Source organism: Salmo trutta, chromosome 5 (genome assembly GCF_901001165.1).
Source record: "Salmo trutta chromosome 5, fSalTru1.1, whole genome shotgun sequence".
NCBI classification, from domain to species: domain Eukaryota; kingdom Metazoa; phylum Chordata; class Actinopteri; order Salmoniformes; family Salmonidae; genus Salmo; species Salmo trutta.
In genome coordinates, this window is record NC_042961.1 from 30339805 (window position 1) to 30367201 (window position 27397).

General features: G+C 42.8%; 1 protein-coding gene and 2 long non-coding RNA genes across 4 annotated transcripts; 2 read left to right on the forward strand and 1 right to left on the reverse strand.

The window, feature by feature from the left end:
- The first annotated feature begins 10389 nt into the window (after window positions 1-10389).
- LOC115193403 (uncharacterized) lies at window positions 10390-13063 on the forward strand. The gene is made up of 4 exons (XR_003878159.1): window positions 10390-10441; window positions 10552-10681; window positions 10980-11105; window positions 12955-13063. It is a non-coding gene; the product is annotated as an uncharacterized LOC115193403 (long non-coding RNA).
- A 35-nt stretch (window positions 13064-13098) lies between these two features.
- On the forward strand, window positions 13099-14495 carry LOC115193402 (uncharacterized). Of its 2 annotated transcripts, XR_003878158.1 has the most exons (4): window positions 13099-13666; window positions 13808-13929; window positions 14016-14165; window positions 14392-14495. It is a non-coding gene; the product is annotated as an uncharacterized LOC115193402 (long non-coding RNA). The 2 variants fall into 2 exon arrangements; XR_003878157.1 differs by having other exon boundaries at window positions 13808-14165.
- A 10338-nt stretch (window positions 14496-24833) lies between these two features.
- Window positions 24834-27190, reverse strand: lrrc18a (leucine rich repeat containing 18a). Its single transcript, XM_029752160.1, has 3 exons — window positions 26933-27190; window positions 26219-26632; window positions 24834-24865 (listed from the first exon to the last, which is right to left on the reverse strand). The coding sequence occupies exons 1-3, from the start codon at window positions 27165-27167 to the stop codon at window positions 24834-24836; spliced, it is 681 nt and encodes a 226-aa protein (XP_029608020.1). The 5' UTR covers window positions 27168-27190.
- Between the last annotated feature and the right edge of the window lie 207 nt (window positions 27191-27397).

Genomic DNA, 27397 nt, shown 5'->3' on the forward strand with positions numbered 1-27397 from the left:
GGCAGGAAGCTTGGCCCCCGTGATGTACTGGGCCGTATGTACAACGCTCTGTAGCGCCTTGTGGTTGGAGACTGAGCAGTTGCCATATCAGGCGGTGATGCAACCAGTCAGGATGCTCTCGATGGTGCAGCTGTAGAATGTTTTTGAGGATCTGAGGACCCATGCCAAATCTTTTCAGTCTTCTGATGGGAAATAGGCATTGTCGAGCCCTCTTCACGACTGTCTTGGTGTGTTTGGACCATGATTGTTTCTTGGTGATGTGGACACCAAGGAACTTGAAGCTCTCAACATTCTTGACTACAGCCCTGTCGATGAGAAGGGGGGCATGCCCCGCCCTCCTTTTCCTGTAGTCCATGATCATCTCCTTAGTCTTGATCACGTTGAGGCTTTGCTGAACGGGACAAACTTCTCTCTTCAATGAGAGCCCAAGCACCTCCCCAGTGGAGTCTAGCACAAACTTTTTCCCCCTGTCACATTTTCTGGATGGCGCCCGTATTGCCTTCATTGTTGTTTTCTGTACAAATAATAACTTTGGACATGTATGCGTTCCAGTCAAAGTAAGTGCCTTATGTTCTGTATATCTTGTTGTTGTTTCTTCTGTAGTATACCGTATGTATGGAGCATAATGTATTTACTGTGTTATTCACATGTTTTCATGCTTTACGATTCTTGCATGGATTGTAATGGACATATGATGTGTGTAAAATACTTTTTGATGGTTGTACTGATTATGATGAGCTAATGCTAAGCTATTTGCCAGCTATGTGTGGCACCATGTCTGTTGACATTATACAATACATTCTTGGTGTCATGTAAACGTCTATCAGACAAAAGATATTATAACAAAATGAGGTGGGTAATGGTCCACTCATCGTTTGAGTAAACTTCCTGAAGTGAAAGGGAAGTGAATGATGGTAGACAACACACCCCCTTCAACATGCATACTGAAAACAGACCAAACTCATCTTGTCTCCTCTTCTTATCTTTTGGTTGACCTGAAAAAACAAACATGACGGCATGCACAAACTACCCAAAATATTTCTGTGGAAAAAACAGTGTTGGCAGCTCAAACGGTTACTGTTGCTTGAAACCGGAAGTTCTAAATAAGCCTTCTAATCACACCGGTTTGAGCGTACGCTGCAGGGAACACTGTAGAATGATTACACCCATGTGCTGTCAAAAGGGCTAGAGAGTTTTTTAGGATAAAAGTAAACGGAATAGAGCTAAGCACAGGAAAAATCTTAGAGGAAAACCTGGTTCTGTCTGCTTTCCAAAAGACACTGGGAGACAAATTCACCTTTCAGCAGGACAATAACCTAAAAACATGGCCAACATTGAATGTTCCTGAGTGGCCTAGTTACAGTTTTGACTTAAATTGGCATGATAGCCTATGGCAAGACTTGAACAAATATTGTACAATCCAGGTGTGCAGAACTCTTAGAGACTTACCCAGAAAGACTCACAGCTGTAATCACTGCCAAAGGTGATTGTAACATATTTTTACATCATCATGGGGTATTTTGTATAGATGGGTGAGAGAAAAAAAATATTGAGTTCTGGCTGTAACACAGAAAAATGTGGAATAAGTCAATGGGTAGAAATACTTTCTGAAGGTACTGTATTTATGGACGCGAGTCAACTAGCAACTGCTAACACAGTCATTACCTCTGCAGACAGAACGTTTTAACTGTTTTTCTATTTACATTCATTTGGATACATCCATAACAATGAGCTGATTTTGCCCAATTTTACCTGGCATAGCTACAAAAGTTTGCCTTCTCATCAGGACACTCGACACTGTTCATTACGAGGAGATCGCATTGCATATCAAACACACTAGACTAGAAGCTAGCTAAATAGTTTGTTGCTAGCAAACTTGCCAATATGACAACCAGAACACTCGTGGGTATTGGCCTTTATGGATAGGGCTACATTTAAATGTTTCTTACAGAAGAAATATGGAAAGCATATGCATAACCATGGTACCAAATGAAAGGGAACAGTTTGGAGATCATGGGAAAAGTATTAGACCAAAGGTGATGACAGAACAGTTCACCTGACACAAGGCTGAATTCAAACATTACACTGTTGATTTTATGTACATTTTGCATTTACTGTACTTTTCCCCCGCATTTGGTGATAAGAAAATCTGAAAATACTCTGGATACATTCAGTGGGTTTGAGAGATAGGACTAACTGGTGTCTCCAAGTCGCCACACACCTCTCCAAAGCATGCACAGTTCCTAAGGAATTTCAATGCACTTTTATGACTCAAAACAAGAGTTTTCAACTATAACAAGCTTTTTTTGCTCTCCTAGCTGTGCTGTTGACAAACTAGAGCTGTCACACCCTGATCTGTTAAACCTGTCTTTGTGATTGTCTCCACCCCCCTCCAGGTGTCGCCCATCTTCCCCATTATCCCCTGTGTATTTATACCTGTGTTCTTGTCACATCCTGACCATTGAAAGATGTTATTTTCTATGGTAGAGTAGGTTAGGGTGTGACAGGGGGGGTTTTCTAGTTTAGTTTTTCTATGTTGTCAGGTTCTAATTTTGTATTTCTATGTTGGGTTTTGTTTGGGATGATCTCCAATTAGAGGCAGCTGGTCCTCGTTGTCTCTAATTGGAGATCATACTTTAGTAGGGGTTTTTGCCACCTGGGTTTGTGGGAGATTGTTTTTGAGTAGTGTACGTTTCACCTCTGCGTCATGGTTTGTTGTTTTGTTCTTTAGTTCATGTATTGCATAGTTTCACAGTGTAAATAAAATGTGGAACGACACACACGCTGCACTTTGGTCCGCTTCTCCTTACGACAACTGTGACAGTTCGTTTTGTTTCGTCAAGCCTACCAACGTTTTTCCATCTGTTCCTGTCTCTTGTTTGTTCCTGTTTTTCCCAGTTTTGACTTTTTCTGCACGCCCTGACCCTGAGCCTGCTTGCCGTCCTGTACCTTTGCCCGACTACTCTGGATTACTGACCTCTGCCTGACCTAACCCTGAGCCTGCCTGCCGTCCTTCGACACAGTCTGCATTTGGGTCTTACCTGAAACGTGATAAGAGCAAGCACACTTATAGTTGTTTTGTTTGTAAAATACCTCTGCATCCCGCCATCACACAATTACTGTTGTTTATGAAATGCAAAAATGGTCCATTATAAATTGCAATCTGGGTCAGGTGAGCATAATTTGAAAGCTTGTTCTATTGCTGACATGACTAGCTAAGTTATAAATTAAGATCTTACAGTGTCAAGCTTTCAGAGAAACAGATTGTAATTTTGGTGCGCACAGAAAAGTCATGAGTGCATCCAGGTGCGTGTGCGGCGGCAACTTTTCCCTCACAATAGACAAACAAAGGCTCATTCTGTTCAGAACAACCCAGGGTATGACAGCTTGTCATCATGTAACTGTACATCAAACAGTGTTAAATGTTGACAATGTATGACATTAGTTTTTTATAATATTGTCACGGCTGTTCGAAGGATCGGACCAAAATGCAGCGTGTTCGTAGTTCCACATATTTATTAAACGTGAAACTGAATGCACAAAAACACAAAAACAACAAACCGTGACGCAGAGCGGAACAACACACTACTCAAAAGATAATAACCCACAAACAGGAACAGGAAAAACCCCTCCCTAAATATGATCTCTAATCAGAGGCAATGAGGATCAGCTGCCTCCAATTAGAGATCAACCCCAAACAATCCCAACATAGAAAAACTAGAACTTAAACATAGAAATAGAAAACATAGAACAATCCAAAACACCACCTGTCACGCCCTGTCCTACTCTACTATAGAAAATTACATCTTACTAGGGTCAGGACGTGACAGTACCCCCCCCCACCCCCAAAGGTGTAGACTCCGAAAGCAAACAAAAAAAACTACAAAACAACCACTAATGACTAATGTCTATGGCGGCGGCTCTGGTTCCGGGCGTAGTACACCCATCTTACTAGGGTCAGGACATGACAAATATATAGATATGTGAAGTGCACATTTGGTCTCACGGGTGTTTGGCTTGCTTGTATGACATCAATGCAGGATTTACACTACATTTCCTAAAGTATGTGGACACCTGCTCGTTGAACATCTCATTCCAAAATCAATGGGCATTAATATGGAGTTGGTCCCCCCGTGATGCTTTAACAGCCTCCACTCTTCTGGGAAGGAGTTCCACTAGATGTTGGAACATTGCCATGGGGACTTGCTTCCATTCAGCCATAACGGCCCCAAAGGAGATGGCTGCCGTTTTATGATCCCGTAACCAATTGTGCTATTGTGTATGTTTTTTCGCGTTATTTGTAACTTATTTTGTACATAATGTTTCTGCCACCGTGTCTTGTGACCGCAAAGAGATTCTAGAAATCAGAACAGCGATTACTCACCTTGAACTGGATGAAGATTTTCTCTTTAATGAGAGGGATATACTTCAGACACCCAAACAGGCCCACATCACCGTCATTCGCAGGAGAAAGACGGAAAAGGTATCGTGGCCTGATCACCAACAACGACGAGACAGCATATAGGTAGGTACGAGGTCAGAGACCTGGCCGTGTGGTGCCAGGACAACAACCTCTCCCTCGACGTGATCAAGACTAAGGAGATGATTGTGGACTACAGGAAAAGGAGGACCGAGCACGCCCCCATTCTCATCGACGGGGCTGTAGTGGAGTAGGTTGAGAGCTTCAAGTTCCTTGGTGTTCACATCACTAACAAACTAACATGGTCCAAGCACACCAAGACAGTCGTGAAGAGGGCACAACAAAACCTATTCCCCCTCAGGAGACTGAAAAGATTTGGCATGGGTCCTCAGATCCTCAAAAGGTTATACAGCTGCACCATCGAGAGCATCCTGACTGGTTGCATCACTGCCTGGTATGGCAACTGCTCGGCCTCCGACCATAAGGCGCAACCGAGAGTAGTGCGTAAGGCCCAGTACATCACTGGGGCCAAGCTTCCTGCCATCCAGGACCTCTATGCCAGACGATGTCAGAGGAAGGCCTTAAAAATTGTCAAAGACACCAGCCACCCTAGTCATAGACTGTTCTCACTGCTACCGCATGGCAAGCGGTACCAGAGCGCCAAGTTTAGGTCCAAGAGGCTTTTTAACAGCTTCCACCCTCAAGCCATAAGACTGATGAACATCTCATCAAATGGCTACCCAGACTATTTGCATTGCCCCCCCCCCTCTTTTACGCTGCTGATACTCTGTTATTATCTATGCATAAGTCACTTAAATTACTCTACCTACATGTACAGTTGAAGTCAGAAGTTTACATACACCTTAGCCAAATACATTTAAACTCTGTTTTTCACAATTCCTGACATTTAATCCTAGTAAGAATTCCCTGTCTTAGGTCAGTTAGGATCACCACTTTATTTCAAGAATGTGAAATGTCAGAATAATAGAGTGATTTATTTCAGCTTTTATTTCTTTCATCACATTCCCAGTGGGTCAGAAGTTTACATAGACTCACCTAGTATTTGGTAGAATTCCCTTTAAATTGTTTAACTTGGGTCAAATGTTTCGGCTAGGCTTCCACAAGCTTCCCACAGTAAGTTGGGTGAATTTTGACCCATTCCTCGTGACAGAGCTGGTGTAACCGAGTCAGGTTTGTGGGCCTCCTTGCTCGCACATGCTTTTTCAGTTCTGCCCACAAATTTTCTATAGGATCGAGGTCAGGGCTTTGTGATGGCCACTCCAATACCTTGACTTTGTTGTCCTTAAGCCATTTTGTCACAACTTTGGAAGTATGCTTGGGGTCATTGTCCATTTGGAAGACCCATTTGCGACCAAGCTTTAACTTCCTGACTGATGTCTTGAGATGTTCCTTCAATATATCCACATAATTTTCCTCCCTCATGATGCCATCTGTTTTGTGAAGTGCACCAGTCCCTCCTGCAGCAAAGCACAACCCACAACATGATGCTGACACCCACATGCTTCACGGTTGGGATGTTGTTCTTCGGCTTGCAAGCGTCCCCTTTTTTTTCTCCAAACATTACCAAGATCATTATGGCCAAACAGTTATATTTTTGTTTCATCAGACCAGAGGACATTTCTCCAAAAGTACGATCTTTGTCCCCATGTGCAGTTGCAAACCGTAGACTGGCTTTTTTATGGCGGTTTTGGAGCAGTGGCTTCTTCCTTGCTGAGCAGCCTTTCAGGTTATGTCGATATAGGACTCGTTTTACTGTGGATATACATGCATTTGTACCTGTTTCCTCCAGCATCTTCACAAGGTCCTTTACTGTTGTTCTGGGATTGATTTGCACTTTTTGCACCAAAGTACGTTCATCTCTAGGAGACAGAACGCGTCTCATTCCTGGGCGGTATGACGGCTGCGTGGTCCCATGGTGTTTATACTTGCGTACTGTTTGTACAGATGAGTGCGGTACCTTCAGGTGTGTGGAAATTGCTCCCAAGGATGAACCAGATTTGTGGAGGTCTACAATTTTTTATCTGAGGTCTTGGCTGATTTCTTTTGATTTTCCCATGATGTCAAGCAAAGAGGCACTGTGTTTGAAGGTAGGCCTTGAAATATATCCACAGGTACACCTCCAATTGACTCAAATTATGTCAATTAGCCTATCAGAAGCTTCTAAAGCCATAACATCATTTTCTGGAATTTTACAAGCTGTTTAAAGGCACAGTCAACTTCGTGTCTGTAAACTTCTGACCCACTGGAATTGTGATACAGTGAAATAATCTGTCTGTAAACAATTGCTGAAAAATTACTTCTGTCATGCATAAAGTTGATGTCCTAATCGACTTGCCAAAACTGTAGTTTGTTAACAAATCATTTATGGACTGGTTGAAAAACAAGTTTTAATGACTCCAACCTAAGTGTATGTAAACTTCCAACTTCAACTGTATATATTACCTAATTTACCTCGACTAACCGGTGCCCCTGCACATTGACTCTCTACCCCGTGTATATAGCCTCGCTGTTGTGAATTTTACTGCTGCTCTTGAATTATTTGTTACTTTTATTTCTTATTTTCCTTTAGTTATTTTTCTTAAAACTGCATTGTTGGTTAAGGGCTTGTAAGTAAGCATTTCACTGTAAGGTCTACACCTGTTTTACTCGGCGCATGTGACAAATAACATTTGATTTGAAGAGCATTAGTGAGGTCGAGCACTGATGTTGGGCAATTAGGTCATGCTTGCAGTCGGTGTCCAATTCATCCCAAGGTCTTCGATGGAGTTAAGGTCAGGGCTCTGTGTATGTCAATCAAGTTCTTCCACACCGACCTCGACAAACCATTTCTGTATGTACATCACTTTACACGGGGGCATTGTCATGCTGAAACAGGAAAGGGCCTTTCCCAAACTTTTGCCACAAAGTTGGAAGCACAGAATCATATAGAATGTCATTGTATGCTGTAGCGTTAAGATTTCCCTTTACTAGAACGGAGAGGCCTTGCCCGAACCATGAAAAATAGCCCCAGACCATTATTCGTCCTCCACCAAAGTTTACAATTGGCACTATGCATTGGAAAAGGTAGCGTTCTCCTGACATCCTCCAAACCCAGATTCGTCTGTCTGACTGCCAGATGGTGAAGCGTGATTCACCATTCCAGAGAGTCCAATGGCGGCAAGCCTTACACCACTCCAGCCGACGCTTGGTATAGCGCATGGTGATGTTAGGCTTCTGTGCGGCTGCTCATCCATGGAAACCCATTTCATGAAGCTCCCGACCTACACATTCTGGTGCTGACGTTGCTTCCAGAGGCAGTTTAGAACTCAGTAGTAAGTGTTGCAACCGAGGACAGATCATTTTTACGCACTACGCGCTTCAGCACTCGGCGGTCCCGTTCTGTGAGCTTGTGTTGCCTACCACTTTGCAGCTGAGCTGTTGTTGCTCCTAGACATTTCCAGTTAACAATAACAGCACTTGCAGTTGACCAGGGCAGCACTAGCTCTAGCAGGGCAGACATTTTATTAACTGACTTCTTGGAAAGGTGGCATCCTATGACGGTGCACAATGAGAGTCACGGAGCTCTTCAGTAAGGCCATTCTACTGCCAGTGTTCGTCTATGGATATTGCATGGCTATGTGCTCGGTTTAATACACCTGTCAGCAACAGGTGTGGCTGAAATAGCCGAATCCACTAATTTGAAGGGGTGTCCACATACTTTTGTGTATATTATAGTCCTAAATGTCTCATCTTTCAAAATACATTGAGTTCTCTCAATTTACAGCATTTCCCCCACTCAGACAACAAAATAAATTCCAAAGTTGTCCAATTAGCCGTCGGTCAAAACCCATACAGCGCTGTGAAGCGCAGAGCCTGAGCTCTGACGTCATGTATAGCATGTTACTGTACAGCCACTGTGTCCCAATTTAGGTGCTTATCAGTGCCCAAATCTGCTATTTTCAACCCGTATATGGGTCTGAGTGTAAAGGGCTACAATGGGTTACATATCTCCCTTCTTGAGATATGGTATTTTACCTAGGGTGACATATACGGGGCAGGTTTGCTGTCCCATTTCTTAAAATAAAATTTTAACAGTTTAAATGGAAAATCAAATTAAATGAGGGTGAAAACATTGAAAAAGAAACAGCAATCCGGATAGATTTTTGCACAACATTGTTAAAGGGTACATATTTAGGGCATATTTGGGCCCCAAACATTTTAAGCCATCATTGTGCATTATATAGCAATTATTTATGGAAATACCGCCATGTGAAACCTGTCCTATTTGGCCCCATGGAGCTGGTTGGTGGGCAAATTGGAAAACAGCTGTCTACAGTGTTAATAGGCTAAATCTACAATGGCAATATACCTAGACATCTTTAGTTGGACTTATTCTGGCTTTTCGTAAAAGTTTTGTTGTGTCATCATAAAGGCATTTTGTTAATACAGGTTTGAAAGAGTGCGACCCAGCTCTGTGTATTTTACTGGTTTGTGACTCACTGACACTGCCCCCAGTTAGAGGGGAATAAAGCAGCCCAAGAGTTACACACAGGGAACTTTATTTAAACACACTGACGAAGAGGATCATGGGGATGAAAAGTTGGAATGGTAGTGGTTCTGAATCAGGAGAAACAGAGGTAATGAATACACTGCCCACAATACTATAACTGATAGCACAAGTAGAGCAACAAGGTTATTAACAAGAGAAGGACTGTATGAAAATGAATATGCTGCCTGCACATATTACAATACAGCTATACATGTACACAAAGGCAGCATACAACAAAACTAAGAACTAACTATTAAGAACAATATATACATGTCACACAGCTCACTTTGGGCACGCACACCATCCCACAAGTCCAAAGATATGAGTGAGCCCAGTTGTTGATGGGCAGAGAAAGAGATGTTGCTCTCTGCCACTTCTTGAGGGAGACTGCAAGTATTGTTTGACCTGTATAGTCAAGAGGATGGGCTGATGTCCGCCCCCCTAGTAACCTCCCTAGCAACCTATCAGGGCACAGGTCATACAGGTCAGAGAGAGTTTGATAGGCAGGTTTATGGTACCCCCTAGACTCTCAGGCTCTGGTCATGGGGGATGGGGAGTGGAGTGTGCAGCCCAGGTTGTGAGGTGCTAATAACAGTCATCGGCAGGGAATTTGTAATAAGGTTACTTATCTCCCTGCTAGACATAATACATTCTCAAGGGATTTTACCTAGAGTGACATGTACAGGGCCAGTTTTCTGTCATATTTCTTAAAAGTGACACAGTGTATAATATCGTATTAAATATCATTGTAACCAGTAGACTTCAGTGAAGACTTATAACTTAGAATGTAAAAGGTAACTTTGTATTTAATACACCACCTTGAAAGTGAGAATATAAACATTTCACTGCAATTTCTGATGTTTTTTTTAATCACTGTTGTGATCATCAAGGTAAAAGCAAACACCAAAGTAGCTTAAAATACAAACATTTTAAACTATTTGAGAGCCAGGTAGACCCAACACAAGGGAAGCTATGACCCACAATGTAAAAGCAGGCAAATGCATTTACACCTTTGACCTATAGGCTTTGCTGAAATGTGCCACTTTTCATGATGGTTTACCAAATCTAACCTTATGGTATTTTTGGGGACTTTATCTACTGTACTAATACTCTCCAAAGTGGTCCTTTTCATTTGCTACCTTGGTTCTGCATTTTCTTCACATTTTCTTTGGTTAGGAACATTTAAATTTGGCCCTATCCATACAGGATAGGGCCAAATTGCACAAAATTAGTCTTAAAACACAACATTGTAGATGGTTACTATTAAAGTCATCAGTATGAACTTAGTATATCACCCTTCCTCAATCTAAATGCTGTCCTGTCTGTCATCTTTCTCAATGTATAGCGTTTGTCTGCCACTGATGCATCTTGGGAGTTGAAGTTTCCCAGCAGTGTGATGCAGTTCCTGTGTCTGGTACACAATCACTGCCCTGAGACCGACTATGGAGTTCCTACACACACTCACCAGTGAGGTGTGTGTCCTTCTTCTGCTCTTCTTAATCTTCCTCCTGTGGGAGCATCAGACCTAGAATGGGGGTTTTGATAAATAGTGATGTTCTATCTCTACTCTCCTCTCCCTCAGGCGGAGGCACTTAAGGGGGATTGTCAGCCAACCAGGAAGCAGGTGTGTGACTTAATCCGTATCCTCTTGCTGGACAGCCTGCTCAGCATGCCTGCCAAGGAACACACACACCCTATTGCTGTTACTGGAGGTAAACACACACATACACACATACACACACACACACACACACACACACACACACACACACACACACACACACACACACACACACACACACACACACACACACTGGTGAACTTCCTGAATGACTGTCTTCCCCTGCTTTCTCCAGAAGGTGCCGCTCTTGGCCCAGCTATGAGACAGAGAGGCAAAGTATTAATTGTGTCACACGTTGTAGCTTAACACCATGGGAGATGGAGAGAAGACAAGGCTGGCTGCTACCTTAGGAGCACATGTTCACCAATCTGTGTGTGTGTGTGTTGCAGTATTCCCCAGAAGGAGCGTCGTCGGGGCAGAGACAGGTTATCCAGACTGAACTGCTTGAGTTTCTCATGAGGTCATCCACATGACCAGCCAGGAGGATGGACATAACACACACCTCAACACACAGGGTAGAGTACACACACACAACTCAGGCACTCATGCACACACCTCACGTTTAGTGCATTCAGAAAGTATTCAGACCCCTTGACTTTTTCCACATTTTGTTACGTTACAGCCTTATTCTAAAATTGATGAAATAAATGTTTTTTCTCATCAATATACACACAATAGCCCATAATGACAAAGCGAAAACAGGTTTTTAGAAATTTTAGCAAATTTGTTACAAATGAAAACAGAAACACCTTATTTAAATAAATATTCAGACCCTTTGCTATGAGACTCAAAATTGAGCTAAGGTGCATCCTGTTTCCATTGATCATCCTTGAGATGTTTCTACAACTTAATTGGAGTCCATCTATGGTAAAGTCCCATAGTTGACAGTGCATGTCAGAGCAAAAACCAAGCCATGAGGTCTAAGGAATTGTCCGTAGATCGTCGAGACAGGATTGTGTCGAGGCACAGATCTGGGGAAGGGTACCAAAACATTTATGCAGCATTGAGTGTCCCCAAGACCACAGTGGCCTCCATCATTTTTAAATGGAAGAATTTTGGAACCCCCAAGACTTTTCCTAGAGTGGGCTGCCCGGCCAAACTGAGCAATTGGGGGATAAGGGCTTGGTTTAGGAGAACTCAATGGTCACTTTCACAGAGCTGCAGACTTCCTCCGAGGAGATGGGAGAACCTTCCAGAAGGACAATCATCTCCACAGCACTCCACCAATCAGGCCTTTATGGTAGAGTGGCCAGACGGAAGCCCCTCCTTAGCAAAAGGCACATGACAGCCCACTTGGAGTTTGCCAAAAGGCACCTAAATGACTCTCAGACCATGAGAAACAAGATTCTCTGGTCTGATAAAAGAAATATTGAACTCTTTGACGTGAATGCCAAGCGTCACGTCTAGAGGAAACCTGGCACCATTCTTATGGTTAAGCATGGTGGTGGCAGCATCATGCTGTGGGATATTTTTCAGCGGCCGGGAGACTTGTCAGGATCGAGGGAAAGATGAATGGATCAAAGTTCAGAGAGATCCTTGATGAAAACCTGCTCCAGAGCACTCAGGACCTCAGACTGGAGCAAAGGTTCACCTTCCAACAGGACAACGACCCTATGCACACAGCCAAGACAACGCAGGAGTGGCTTCGGGACAAATCTCTGAATGTCTTTGGGCTGCCCAACCAGAGGCCGGACATGAACCCAATCGAACATCTCTGGAGAGACCTGAAAATATCTGTGCAGCAACGCACCCCATTCAACCTGACAGAGCTTGAGAGGATCTGCAGAGAAGAATGGGAGAATCTCCCCAAATACAGGTGTCACACCCAAGAAGACTCAAGGCTGTAATTGCTGCCGAATGTTCTTCAACAAAGTACTGAGTAAATTGTCTGAATACTTACGTAAATGTGATTAGTTGTTGTTTGTTTTATACATTTAAAAAAATTCTAAAAAGCTCTTTTTACTTTGTTATTATGGGGTATTGTGTGTAGATTGATCAGGGGAAAATACAACAACTTAATCAATTTTAGAAAAAATCTGTAACGTAACAAAATGTGGAAAAAGTTAAAGGGGTCTGAGCACTTTCAGAATGCATTGTATGCACTCACGCATGCAAACACACACCTCTCCCATGCACGCACACTCACAACCGCACACATACACACACACACACACACACACACACACACACACACACACACACACACACACACACACACACACACACACACACACACACACACACACACACACACACACACACACACAGACACAGACAGACACACAATCACAAATTGAATTTCCATGGAAATGGGCAACAAAGTATTGTATCACTCAACAGATCTTTCTCCCTCTCCATCACCAGACTCAAACTCCCAGAGACCTGAGGGACAGATCGACACTTAGATGGAGAACATGGTATTTTTCAGTCAAAAGTTTCTGGAGAAACTCTTCAGCGGCTTGTTTCTGGTTGAGCCAGAGAACCTACTCATCTTCCTGGCTGGCCAGATAGTGTTGGTGGGAAACACACTGAATGCTAAGTACTGCCATGGGTGAAAGTAACATTACAGAATGTTCAGATAAAAATTATTGTACAGAGTAAGTAAGGAGTCATGTCAACTCTATTCAGAAAGTCTTTGGTGGCGTTCCAGGCCGACTGCATTGCAGTCAGCTGCCATATAGCTAACCACATCATTTGATATAGAAGTCTGATGTTCGACGTGGCACGCAACTGCAATCGCTATTGCACACAGCTTGACAGCAACGTAGTCTGCCTGGAACGCAAGCCTTCTACCTATCTGCAAAGGTCTGAACTTTTCACCTGCTGTTTCCTGTCAGGTGCTGGAGAAAGGCCTATTGCAGAGAGAGAACAAAGTCTTCTCCCTCTACATCAACACCAACCCAGGCCTGCTCTACTTCCTGTCCCGCCCACGACACACACAGGCCAAACAGGAAGCTGCCTTCAGGACACTGCGAGTGGTAATGGCGAGCTGGGACATAGTCATGGCAGACTATAACTCCAGAGTGAACTTCAAAACCTGCCTACTGCACTGTCTACTGTTGATACGATTTGGCAGGTAGGTAACACATGCACACACACAACATGCACAGGGTGTTGAAGAGTTAGTCATGTGATTGATTTATGATTGACTTTGTGATCATGGATGCTTTGTATTAATTGTAGGTTTATACTGTGGGATATTGTTTGTGCCCTACAGTTGCCCAGAAGACTTTGGGTGTGAAACGCACAAGAAACACCAGCGGAGAACCCTGTCTCATCTTTTCCCTATCAAGACTAGACGCACTACCACACTCAGCCAAGTACCTGACTCAGACAGAGGTGTGCATGTGTGACAGTAGTGACAGATGTCCCTGGTCGAGGCCTGCACCCATCACCCATAAGATTGAGCTGAGTGTCTGTTACAGAGCTGATGTCCCTAGTTGAGAGTGTGTGGTCTAAGATCCTGACTGAGAGACGCACCATTCTAGAAGACACCTATAAGTGTGAGCTGTCAGCCAATCAGATTTAGAGGATAGGGAAGGAGACATCACTCAAGGCTTGGCAGTTATACAAAGGTGAGACCACACACGTGCATGGACGCACAAACGCATCACTTAGGTATGCACACAGGTGAGATGCAAGCCTGCACAGAATATCAGATTTTTATGCCTGCCAAAGTGAACCACTTCAATATGATCTACTGTTCTTGCTCAGGTCTGCACTTGTGTATTTTGTGTATATGTCTGACTTAAGGACTGACTTAGTGATTAATTGATTGATTGATGTTTTCTGTCTCGTCAGACAATATGAAGAGGAAGCTGACTAGCAACCCCCAGAGGAAACGTGGTGTAATCATCTCTGCTATTTGCTCTGTCCACAAACGACTGGGGAGAGAGACGGGCGCTGTGGAGGTAACATGACCAAACTACACTGTTTGTTGGTATTACTATACTTGTGAGGACCTTGAGTGTGTGTGTCCTTAGGTGCATGTCGGTTCATTGGCTAGATGACATCTTTGTCACACAGGTGCCCCTAATCCCCCCCCCCCCCCACACACACACACACACACACACACCTCCCAATGTCACTGTGCTGTGTGTGCGTTGGTCCGTCAAACCCTATGGGTGTGTTTGATTATTCCTGTAAATGGATTTGGATTGTCCCATCTGACCACCCCTCAGTGGGCCCAGTAATTGATATCTGTTCATTTTATCTGTAGTAATACACACACGCTCACACACACATGCTCAGGCTGCTGTTGAAGGTTAAAGACGCGCTTATTGTTGTTTTTCCGCCAAAAACACACGACCCACATCATTAGTTCCCCCCGCAGATGAAGACGTCGCGCCATCTGGATTAGGACGTGGGGACGTATTACTCAGGCGCACAGCCATGAAATTACCGTGTCTGTCTGGCTGTGTCTGGCTGTGTGTCTGTCTTTTAGTCTCGCCACCACAAACGGTGTGTGCGTGCGTGTGTTTGTGCCTTGAACCCCCGAAACATGCGTTGGTAATTATAGCTGTACCAATCTGATGAAAACATGATTCATTTTGTGTTCTTATTTATCATATCATTGGCTGACAGCCCATCGACTGCCTGATGAATGGTCTCTACTCCCTGAAAGACATCGCAGTTAGGAAATTAGACTTAACAGATTGTTTTCATCAGATTGGTCCCGCAATCAGATTGGTACTTCCTCAAGGAAGTTAAGTTTGCCTGTGCTTTAGGAGGCTACTGGTTTTGTAGAGATCGAGAGACTGCAATCATTCAAATCAAATTCGATTTGTTAGGTCTAGGTGTTTGTAGTTTGTATAGTTCTGTGTATGGATGTACAGGTGTGCAGTTCTGTACAGGGTCATGTCCATTAGGGAACACCGTAGCAAAATGTTTAATAAAATCACTGTGTAACAGTTTTTTTTTAATACAAGCTAAGATAGGAGCTGTTCCATTCCCTGTTCCATACCGTTTTGGACTGTTTTCTTCCGATTTCTGCCTAGTGAACACTGGAGACAAGATGGCCATGGTAAATCTTTACAGATAGCAGAAGTAAAGATTTACAGATAAATCTTTACTCCCCTCCCCCCCCCAAAAAAAATGCACAAGATGCAATTTCAAAATCAGTTTTCTCTTGTAATGTCAGTCATTGCATACCTTAAAGAGATATATATATATATCTTGTCAGAAATGTCCAGATCAACTAGCCTATGTCATCTAATGTTTTTAGAACGTTTTTTTTAGCTCATTGATTTTGTAGTAATGTTTGAGTCACTCAAATATCACTTGAATACACCTTAGACATGGAAGAATGTACAGAATTGCAAGAAAATTTGCTTTAAAACAGCAACATTTTCTCTGCACCCCAGGACAAAATGTGTAGAATTGCAGGAAATAAGCTTTAAACTGCAAATGTTTCTGTGCACCAACAAGAGGGGTGTGAACAGTTTGTTTCATGAACAGTGTTTGTGCCCATAGAAATAGACGTGGTGCACACGCAGGGTCGGGTGTGGGATGTTCCCCAGTTCTGGAAGAGGGGCCTGAGTGGAAAAGTTTTAGAAACCCTGCAGTAGCCTACACATGAAGATTAACCTAAAGGCACATACAGTAGCAACCAATACTACTCGACAGACAGGGCAGGTGTCGGCCAGTGCTGCAGCCTTCTGGTCTGCAGCTGCTCCCTTTTTCTTAGCAGCCGCTGCCTTGGCATCAGTCAACAAGTACAACTTCAACTTGAGAGTGGAGCTCTCAATAGTACAGCATAATGACTTAAAGGGGTGGACAGCTCCAGATCTGAATGGCAAGAGTTTGTATAAGCTTTTGTTCCAGCCCAGCTCATACCTGATTACAAATCATATCGTGGTGATTCGTTATGTTGATTATTTAAGTCAGGTGTTACAGCTGGGCTGGGACAAAACCCTTCACACACTGCTGCTCTTCCGGACTTCCTGCAACGACTGAAACAGACCAAAGTGTTCCAGGTTAAAACAGCTTCCTTAGTTGAGAGGTGATAAGACTCAGGCACACACATTGGTTTTGGAATAGTGGAGATACAAATAAGGTTCGCAATTTGGCATCAATAACATGACAGTAATTCTACCTCAGAAGCAAACATGTGAATACCAATTCATTTAAAACCCATCATAGCATTTAGGACTAAATAACATGACATAACCTTGCCTACTAGCTATACTAATGATCTATACTAATGATCTAATACAGACAAATATATTGATAAAAGTCACCTTGTCCGAGAGAGATTCACATGGTTATCAAAACATCATGCCAGGGTAAGCCAACAGAAAACACAGCCCTCATTTGAAGTGTTTCTAAAATCCCCTATGGGAAAAATGAATGGTGGAAAAAAACGATTGGAACCATTTCTGTGTTTGACCTCTAGATTGTATAGGTATTATGACTCATACTGTGGTACTCTATAATGGCTTGAACAATAGGCTAGCGAGTCTGAGGAGTTTTCTAGGCAGAGACCATGGCGTGTTTTCTAAGATGAGACTGTGCCAGCTATTATTCAGACCTTATGACTGTACACTCCCAGTCAATAGCCTTTTGGACTTATGAGTAGGCTACTCCTCTGGATAGGCATTGAGTTGGACAGCTAACGGGCTGTTTGTTGAATGAACATCCCCTGATCAATCCATCCCTGCGTCTCATATTTTACATTACAAAATGACTGCGTTATTATTATGATAATACAGCAGTTATGATCGGCACATTTGAGTGATGAATAGGCATATACCTTGCAAATAACCTTGTCATCTATTTATCACTCTATCGACATCTGTCAATTATCCAAAACGTTGTGACCAGAGTTGGGGTCAATTCCATTTCAATTCCAGTCAATGCAGGAACAACACTGAAATTCTCTTCAATGCTTTTCAATTAGGGAAATGTGGAATTCGAATTTGAATTTGGTTTACTTTCTGAATTGAGTGGAATTGGAATGGAACTGACCCCAACCCTGATTGTGACATGTCATTTGACTACTGAGCTATTGTCAGAACATTATGTTGCAAAATAATTTCAGAAGATGGCTACATGATCTAAAATGTTGGACATGTGCACAATGTTTGCAGTTCAAGTGCACTCAGTGGTCCCCCCCAGTGATGTCACAGAGCAATTGACAGAAATCCTTTCTGTTTTTCTCTGCGAATGCACATAAAAAGTACTTCTATTTTAAAATGAGGTAAAATTAGATTACGATTGGTTGTGAATAGGCAACTGGGAGGTTGTTGAGTTGTTTTTTTGTAAATTGTTGCTCTGTTAAAATATCCATATACACCCTTTTAAATTCATTACCAGTCACCGCCAGCATACAGAGACGTTGACATTAGGTTGCCTTATGCAACAATGCACCCACCACACGCCCGCACTTACACACACACCACACACACACACACACACACACATCACCATCATCAGAGGTGGCGCGTTGTTGGGAAGTTATTAAAATGGAAATGAGAATGTGTGATGTTGTGATGTTAATTGCGGAGGGGAAGAAATGATTTATGTTATTTAATGCAGTGTTTAAAGAGTGAATGAGGTTGCTATCTGCTAAATAGGGTAATTAATGCTATATATTACTTATGTTAGTCCAAATTAAGGAATGAAATTATAGATGGTGGTGACGGCAGCGGCTCTGCGTTTATCTGTGAAAAAACGGCTTTATTTTATCAACTTTATTAGGCCCGTTTATCTCTTCTCTCTCTTCAATTTTTCTTCAATTTTGCTTCCTATTCTTCCTAAAAAAAATTCTGTTGTCTATATTGTCACATTTGTGCCGTCCGTTGCTTGCTGGTTTGAACAACAGTTTTGGAGGTCATGTAGTCAGAACAAGTCTGTCTATCCTCAAAGACTACTTTTGAAATGCCATATACAGTCACTGGGTTTTTCCAATCTGTATCTGGGTTGAGACTTAAAGCTCTTGTGTCCCCCTAAGTAAAGAAAGACAACGTTTTTAACCATGACGCAAAAGGTATCAGTCCCAACCTCCCACCTATGTGTCCCCACCCTCTATTACTGAAACACTCCCACAAAGGAAGAGAATAGCCTCCCCTCTTCATACAATTAACTTTGCTATTATGGTTGCCATTCTGTAAGCTTCAGGAGTCTCATGTCACAAACTTCCAGATATGCAGCCAAGTCTGTCGATACTCAGAGACATGACTTGATGTACAAGATTTCTTATATCCATCTGAGATGCTTGAATAAACTACCAGGTGGATCAGATTAAATCCAGACACAAGACAAGTATTTATTAAACTATGCATTTATTACACCTGGTGGAGGCAGTAGAGTAGAGAAATATGATTTCCAGAAGTGGAGTTAGCCATGCACGACCATGACTGAAGCTCTAGTCTACAGCATGTTCATTTAGTCGATAATATTCTGTGTGTAACCTACTGAAATGTGTTGTTTCACTACCCATCTCAGTGAGGACCCTGTTGTGATGATTGTCTTAACGACAATGTGAGTCCGGAGTGTCACTGCTCTACACAGGCCTCCTACAGGGCTTTACACTAGCTAGAGCTAATGTAGCAGCAGGACACATGCATGCGCGCGCGCACACACACACACACACACACACACACACACACACACACACACACACACCATTGCACCCTGCCCACTGCTGCGGCGTACCACTGAGATATTAATGTTTAAGCTAATTAGATCACAGACACCAAACTATTGGATCCATAGACGGTGTTATTGTAAGGCTGCATATTTCACTTACTGAATGCAATTCATATGGGCTGTAATTGTATGAGTGTATGGTAATTTCATGATGAAACAAACAATACTAATACGAATACGCCGTATGAGAAGGGGTTGTTTTAGGCTACAGCAAGGTCATGAAGAAAAAATGTTGTTTTTCATATAGAATAATTAAGGTGTATTGTTTTTACACACACATATTACTGTAAAACTGGTCTAAATGAAAACTGAACATTGATTATGCTTTTCGGTTTTCTCAGTGATATGTTAGATATCTGTTTGATGGTAACAGTAACACATTTGAGGGATAGTCATGGTGGTCGTACTGTGCTGTGTTGCTATTTTAACATTGCAGCTCTCTCATTCTCTCTCTCTCTCTATCTCTCTTTCTTTCTCATGAGAAACATTTTCTCCTCTCCTCCGCTCCTGAATGCATATGTTGCCATAGAAATAGAATGAATAGAACGGGAATCCCCATTCAAGTCAATGAGGGCATAATGGGTGGACTGGCGGCCATTGCGAGTGTACCCATAGAAGCAAAGCAGTAAGTAAAAGCAGGAAGTGTACCCATCAATATGTGCTGTGATGTGTTGATCCAACTCAACTGACATTACAAAAAAGATATTCTATATTTCAGCAAAGCCCAAAGTTTCATCACGTTAAGAGTCCATGTTACAACAGAAATGAACTTTTTTCTTTCTTTCTTTCTTTCTTTCTTTCTTTCTTTCTTTCTTTCTTTCTTTCTTCTTTCTTTCTTTCTTTCTTTCTTTCTTTCTTTCTTTCTTTCTTTCTCTTTATCCCTCTCTCGCATTCTCTTTATCCCTCTCTAGGTGTTCCTGTCCTGTATAGAGGCCCATATGAAGGAGATGCGAGACCCACGCACACGTACTGGGATATGTTTTTGTGCCCGGCTTCAGCAATAAGAGCATCGACAATGTTGTCCCCACAGTGACCGTACGTACATATCCCAACCAGAAGCCATGGATTACAGGGAACATCCGTAAAGCATGCATGAGAGCACCAGCATGCATGAAGCATACATGAGAGCACCAGCTGTTCCGGACGACTGTGTGATCACCCTCTCCGTAGCCAATGTGAGCAAGACCTTTTAAACAGGTCAACATACTCAAAGCCGCGGGGCCAGACAGATTACCAGGACGTGTACTCAAAGCATGCGCGGACAATTAATCAAATGGCCACCCCTTTCTATTTACACTGTTGCTACTCTCTGTTTATTATCTATGCATAGTCACTTTACAAATTACCTCGACTAACCTGTACCCCCGCACATTGACTCCGTACTGGTACCCCCTGTATACACACTCGTTATTGGGATGTCATTTTCTTGTGTTACTTTCAGATTTTATTTAAGTATTTTCTTAACTCTATTTCTTGAACCACATTGTTGGTTAAAGGCTTGTAAGTAAGCAGGTCTACACCTGTTGTATTCAGTGCATGTGACAAATAACATTTGATTTGATATAGAATTTACTTCAATTCCAAAGCAAACAGCCTTTTTATTAAGCATTTTTACGCTCTTCTTACGTTCCCAGAGCATAATTATACATTCCTATCACTTTCCACAAGCATCATTTTACGTTCCTCTTATAGTCCCACAACAGCATTTTGACATACCTCTTATGGTTCCTCAACATAATTTTGACATTCCTCTTATGTTCCCCCCAATGTTATTTTTAAACTGTGTGTGTGTGAGAGAGTTGGAGGAAGAGTTGCTAAGGCAGAGGGCTATCTTTGGCCCGGGGCCGGGTTGCTGACACTAGGCTGGGTCCAGCATACAGCCATTCTGTATCTGTCTCTCTTTGTCTTTCTCTCTCTCTCCTTAAGGTTTTACATTGTTACATAATTAATGAACAAAGCTACAATGATTTATTTAAGAAATTTCTACTTGAATCTGTACCAATCATCTTTCACTATACCTGGTGTCATCCTGGCATGTGAACACTGGGCAGTGGTGGAAAAGGTACCCATTTATCATACTTAAGTAAAAGTAAAGATACCTTAATAGAAAATGACTCAAGTAAAAGTAAAAGTCACCCAGTAAAATACTACTTGAGTAAAAGTATAAAAGTATTTGGTTTAAAATATACTTAAGTATCTAAAGTAAAAGTATACACTACCGTTCAAAAGTTTGGGGTCACATAGAAATGTCCTTGTTTTTGAAAGAAAAACAATTTTTTTGGCAGATTTTTTATGGAATATCTACATAGGCACATTATCAGCATCCATCGCTCCATTAAACAGTACCCGCAAAACACCAGTCTCAACGTGTCACGGTTGTCGTAGGAAGGAGCGGACCAAAGTGCAGCGTGTGTGTTGTTCCACATTTTATTTACACTGTGAAACTATGCAATACATATAAATAAACTGAATGACAAAAACAACAAACCGTGATGCAGAGGTGAAACATACACTGACTCAAAGATAATCTCCCACAATGCCAGGTGGAAAAAAAAACCTACTTAAGTATGATCTCCAATTAGAGACAACGAGGACCAGCTGCCTCTAATTGGAGATCATCCCAAACAAACCCAACATAGAAATACAAAACTAGAACCTGAACATAGAAGTAGAAAACATAGAAAAACACCCCCTGTCATGCCCTGACCTACTCTACCACAGAAAATAACATCTTACTATGGTCAGGACGTGACACAACTTCAACAATGAAGAGGCGACTCCGGGATGCTGGCCTTCTAGGCAGAGTTGCAAAGAAAAAGCCATATCTCAGACTGGCCAATAAAAATAAACGATTAAGATGGGCAATGGAACACAGACACTGGACAGAGGAACTCTGCCTAGAAGGCTAGCATCCCGGAGTCACCTCTTCACTGTTGATGTTTGAGACTGGTGTTTTGCGGGTACTATTTAAAGAAGCTGCCAGTTGAGGACTTGTGAGGTGTTTTTTTCTCAAACTAGACACTCTAATGTACTTGTCCTCTTGCTCAGTTGTGCACCGGGGCCTCCTACTCCTCTTTCTATTGTCGTTAGAGCCATTTTGCGCTGTTCTGTGAAGGGAGTAGTATACAGCATTGTATGAGATCTTCAGTTTCTTGGCAATTTCTTGCATGGAATAGCCTTCATTTCTCAGAACAAGAATAGACTGATGAGTTTCAGAAGAAAGTTAATTGTTTCCGGTCATTCATTGTTTCTGGCCATTTTGAGCCTGTAATCGAATCCACAAATGCTGATGCTCCAGATACTCAACTAGTCTAAAGAAAGCAACATTAACAATGTCTACACTGTGTTTCTGATCAATTTGATGTTATTTTAATGGTCAAATGTGCTTTTCTTTAAAAAACAAGGACATTTCTAAGTGACCGCAAACTTTTGAATGGAAGTGTACATCTTTTCACATTCCTTATATTATGCAAACCAGACGGCATAGTTTTCTTGTTTTAAAATGTATGGATAGCCAGGGGCACACTTCAACACTCAGACATAATTTACAAACAAAGCACTTGTGCTTAGTGAGTCCGCCAGATAAGAGGCAGAACTATAGATGACCAGGGATGTTCCCTTAAAAAGTATGTGAATTGGACCATTTTCCTGTCCTGCTAAGCATTCGAAATGTAACGAGTACTTTTGAGTGTCAAGGAAAATGTATGGAGTAAAAAGTAAATATTTTCTTTAGGAATGTAGTGAAGTAAAAGTAAAAGTTGTCAAAAATATAAATATTAAAGTAAAGTACAGATACCCCAAAAAACTACTTAAGTAGTACTTTAAAGTATTTCTACTTAAGTACTTTACACCACTGACAATGGGGGACCAAATTCACAAAGCATCTTAGAGTAGGAGTGCTGATCTAGGATCAGTTTTGCCATTGAAATCATAATGAATAAGATGGGGGACCTGATCCTCGATCTGCTTTATGAATACAGGCCCAGATAAATGAACTAGTGCCCTGTTGAAACCAGTTGTTATATGAGTGTAATGGCTGTTCTGTGTAGTTGGAAGATGATACAGTATATTTGTGAGAAATGGTCTGCCTTAGGAGATCAGAAGAAGGACAGAGACTGACTCAGGTAAGACCACAGACACATACCTCACATAATATAATAGAATCGAACCGACGTTCCTGGCATTGCAAGGGCCGTGTTTTACCAACTGAGTGCCTGTGCCTGTGCCCACACTCATGTGTCTGGTGTTCCAGAGCCGAGGATCCTGTGTGAGTCAGGTGCAGAGGCAGGGAGAAAGGGGAGGAGGGACTGTGAGTGCCTAACCTTTTTCACCGTCCCAACTGAGACTACTACCCCTCTCACTGAGCCATGCCTCCCGAGCCCACAACCCCTGAATGTGTGTTTGTATGTATCAGGTTGTATACTGGTTGTATATGGAAGGTTTGATAATGTATTTTTTTAATCATCCAGATGATATCCTATGGGATTCCAATAGCTCACCGCTGCTGTCAGAATCTCATCTGTTATAGTTAGCGAAGTGTGTGTGTGTGTACGGTGTGTTTGTATTGTGTGTGTGTGTACAGTGTGTGAGTCAGTGGTAACTATGTTAACAGGGCCGTTTAAGCTCAGACAACCAGCAGAGTGTTTTAATAATGTTTCTGACAGAAGAATTAATAAAAACAGGAGGAGGTCGTATCAGCTGTCTCCTAGATAGTTGGCATGTGTGTGTGTCCTGCTGAGCTGTTGTCAGATAACCAGGCCTTTTCACGCTTATTAATCCAGGAGCACTGTCCTCAGAGCCCCCACACACACAATCTCCAGCATGATTAGACTACCACCGCCGATAGTGTGATTATGATGGTAATGTGTGTGGGGAGAAATCAATGGTATGACATTAGCCTCTCAGTCAATAAGAATCCTCCTCTCTTCCACTCATCCACCTCTCCTCTTCTCTTACATTTTCCTCTCGTCCTCTCCTCAGTTCATCTGATTTCCTCCTTTCTTTTCCTCCTCTGCCTCCATTAGTGGAATCACATCCGCTTGATAATTCATAGTCGCTTTAGTTAATGTCTCTGTAGGTTGTATGCACATTATTGTGGGTTGTTTTTTCTGTTGCCAATACATAGAATTTTTTTCTACATCTATCACATTGTGTGTGTGTGTGTGTGTGTGTGTGTGTGTGTGTGTGTGTGTGTGTGTGTGTGTGTGTGTGTGTGTGTGTGTGTGTGTGTGTGTGTGTGTGTGTGTGTGTGTGTGTGTGCGTGTGTGTGTGCACACACGCTTGTGTTTGTTCAGACGAGTGGCTCTGGCTCTGATCACTTAGCAGGTCTCCTATTGTGTGTGTGGCATTGATTAATTTCTCTAATAATCATCAGGCCCCTTTCTCTCCCAGTATGTACGATTTGATTAGTAATCATTGTGAGGGGCCTGTGGGTGAGTTGGGGCCTGTGGGTGAGTTGGGGCCCCATATGTTTTTTGGGTGGTGGGTCCCAGGGGGCAGAGAAAGGGAGAGAGACAGTAAGGGGGCCAGGTGTGCACACACACACACACACACACACACACACAGTGGGAAATGAGGGGGGACAATAGAATTAGTCACACATAATCACAATCGTAGCCGTGACTGGCTTCAGAGTCACACATAATACAAGCATCAGGGTCCATTCACGCTCTAAGTCTAGCTGGAGCATCGCCATCTTGGCCAGTCTCTATCTTATCCGATCAATCAATGTTAATAATCTCAATAATGAAGTGGTGACTGTGTCATTTTAATCATGATGAAGACGTGTGATTAAAATGATCAATCAAGTGCACCCTGAAATGGTGATGATGTCTTTCCATCCCATGAGAGTACAAGGGTAGACATGGGCTGGGTTTCATGGTTTGCATATTAGTTTGTGAGATTTTACAATGGATACACTGTAAATTAATGCATAACTGTTTCTTTAAAATTGTTATAAATTCATGTAAAGGGTTCAAATTCAAGTTGTGTAGTACAATTAATATGTTCAATGTTTTTAGCCTCACTTTGATGTACCCTGTCATGTCCTCCGATGATGATGCAACACTGACTCTCTGTCGTGTCCTCTCTCTTCCAGGTTAAAGCTAATGCGTGTGTGGTGGTGATCAGTGGCCTGTCTGTAACAGAGGGGCTGCTGTTGTTTGGGAGAGACAGTCTGTACGTGTGTGAGGTCTTTGCCGTTTGCCGCAGGAAACCGGAGAGAGAGAGAGATTTCCCTCTCTTTCTACCTCACCTCCTCGTTATTTTGTCTCTTTCTCCCGTCCTACTCTCTCTGTACACGTTGTTCGGTGGTGTCAGCATTGAGGTGACGTTAGAGGGGTTTCTGAGGTCATAACTAATGCCAGGTGAATGTAGGCACATACACATACACAACATGTAGATAATGTATATAGTAGAAACAGAAAGAACACACTGCAAATTTTCAACACATTCTTTATTTCAACATTTTACAACATGAAGACTGAAGCCAACCTTTCCTAATGGCCTGTGGAATCATTGTTTCACAGGTAAAATAACAAATACTGTAAATTCAGCTAATGTTCATTGTCGACCTTCACAAACAGTGACACAGTGCCAGGTGACGTACATTGATATGACCTGACTTCAATAGAAAAGTATATTCATTAGAAAATTACAATGGCAACATGTTGTCCATTTTGTTGGTTTGAGCACTGTCCATTTGGATCAATCATCACATCATAGAACTGTGCTCAATTGCTCATTGGTTATGTAGAACTATGTCCAGTTGTTCATTGGCTGTCCTTGAGTGTCAAACCTCTCCCTGGACCATTATTCGTCACTCCTCACCTCCACTGTTCCTGATTGGCTTGGGCCACTGAGTTTGGCGTAATCAGCCCGGAGTACGGCACACCCCTGCCCTCCGCATCACCCTCTCTGTCCCTCCTCCCTCCTAGCATCCACCTCCTCTCCTTCTTGCAACTCTCCAAACAGGACCCACACAGACTCCCCTCCTTAGCCAGGTACACCCCCTCCTCCAGCCCCCCTTCACCCCTCGTCGCTCCCGAGTCTCCCTGGGCGTAGGACAAAGGGTTCCTCTTGGTGTTGAGTCTGATAATGCTCGGTAACACCTTGATAAACTCAGGCAGGGAGGGGAACAGGTTATCAAACAGGCCCAGCTCTTGGAGACTACAAAGCCCCACCATGGTGGGAGGCAGGGTGTCCAGGCGGTTCATGCCCAGGTTGAGGCTCCGTAGGTGGGCTAGGTTGCCTAGCGAAGGGGGAAGACCTGCGGAGGTCAGGCGATTGTTGGATAGGTTGAGGTGTGACAGCGCCACCAATTGGCTGACTGTCTCCGGTATGGCGTCCAACTGGTTGCTATGGAGATCCATCCAGCGGAGCGAGACCAGGTCACCTGGATGACCAGAGAGGAGATACGTTTTACTTAATTGTGTCATCCTATGTATGTGCTTTGTTCTGTGTTTTTTAGAAGGTGGGCTCAATACACAGCTGTGTGACTTACTAACAGACCTAATCAACAACAGAATCCAAATCTGCCAAGACTGATACTATTTGCTCTTCCCAATGTGACCATACCTCAAGGCACGCATCAATTCTTTGCCGATTGGAATTCTGTCACTCACATATTATGATGTTATTACGTAAGTCTACCATTTAAAATAGCCAAACAACCTAAAGGATAGTAAATAAATACCAATGAAGTCTGGTAGCTTCTTGAGTTGGTTGCGGCTGAGGTCCAGCTCGTTGAGGTCTGGTAGTTTGAGGAGACACTTGGGGAAGGTTGCGATCCCCATATTACTGAGGTCCAGTCTGCGGTGGCCATCAGTGGTCACACGCACAGCGTTCTTGGCCATCTTCAGAGTCACCTTCTTCCCCTTAGCACCTCCTCCTTTCTTCCCTCCTTTAGCCATGGTGCTGCAGGGAGACATGGTTAGAACAATCAATCACATTATATCATTATCAGTGGTTATCCAGACTGGGTAGTGTGTTTCAGTACCAAAGGTGGCCAGAGCATGTGTGTGTCGTGAGTCCTCCCTGCAGAGTATCTGAGTCCCAAACCATATTGTGTGTGTGTGTGTGTGTGTGCGCGTGTGTGTGCGCGTGTGCGTGTGCGCGATGGAGAAAGAGTGAGAGTGAAATGAGAAGGCTGATGTTATTT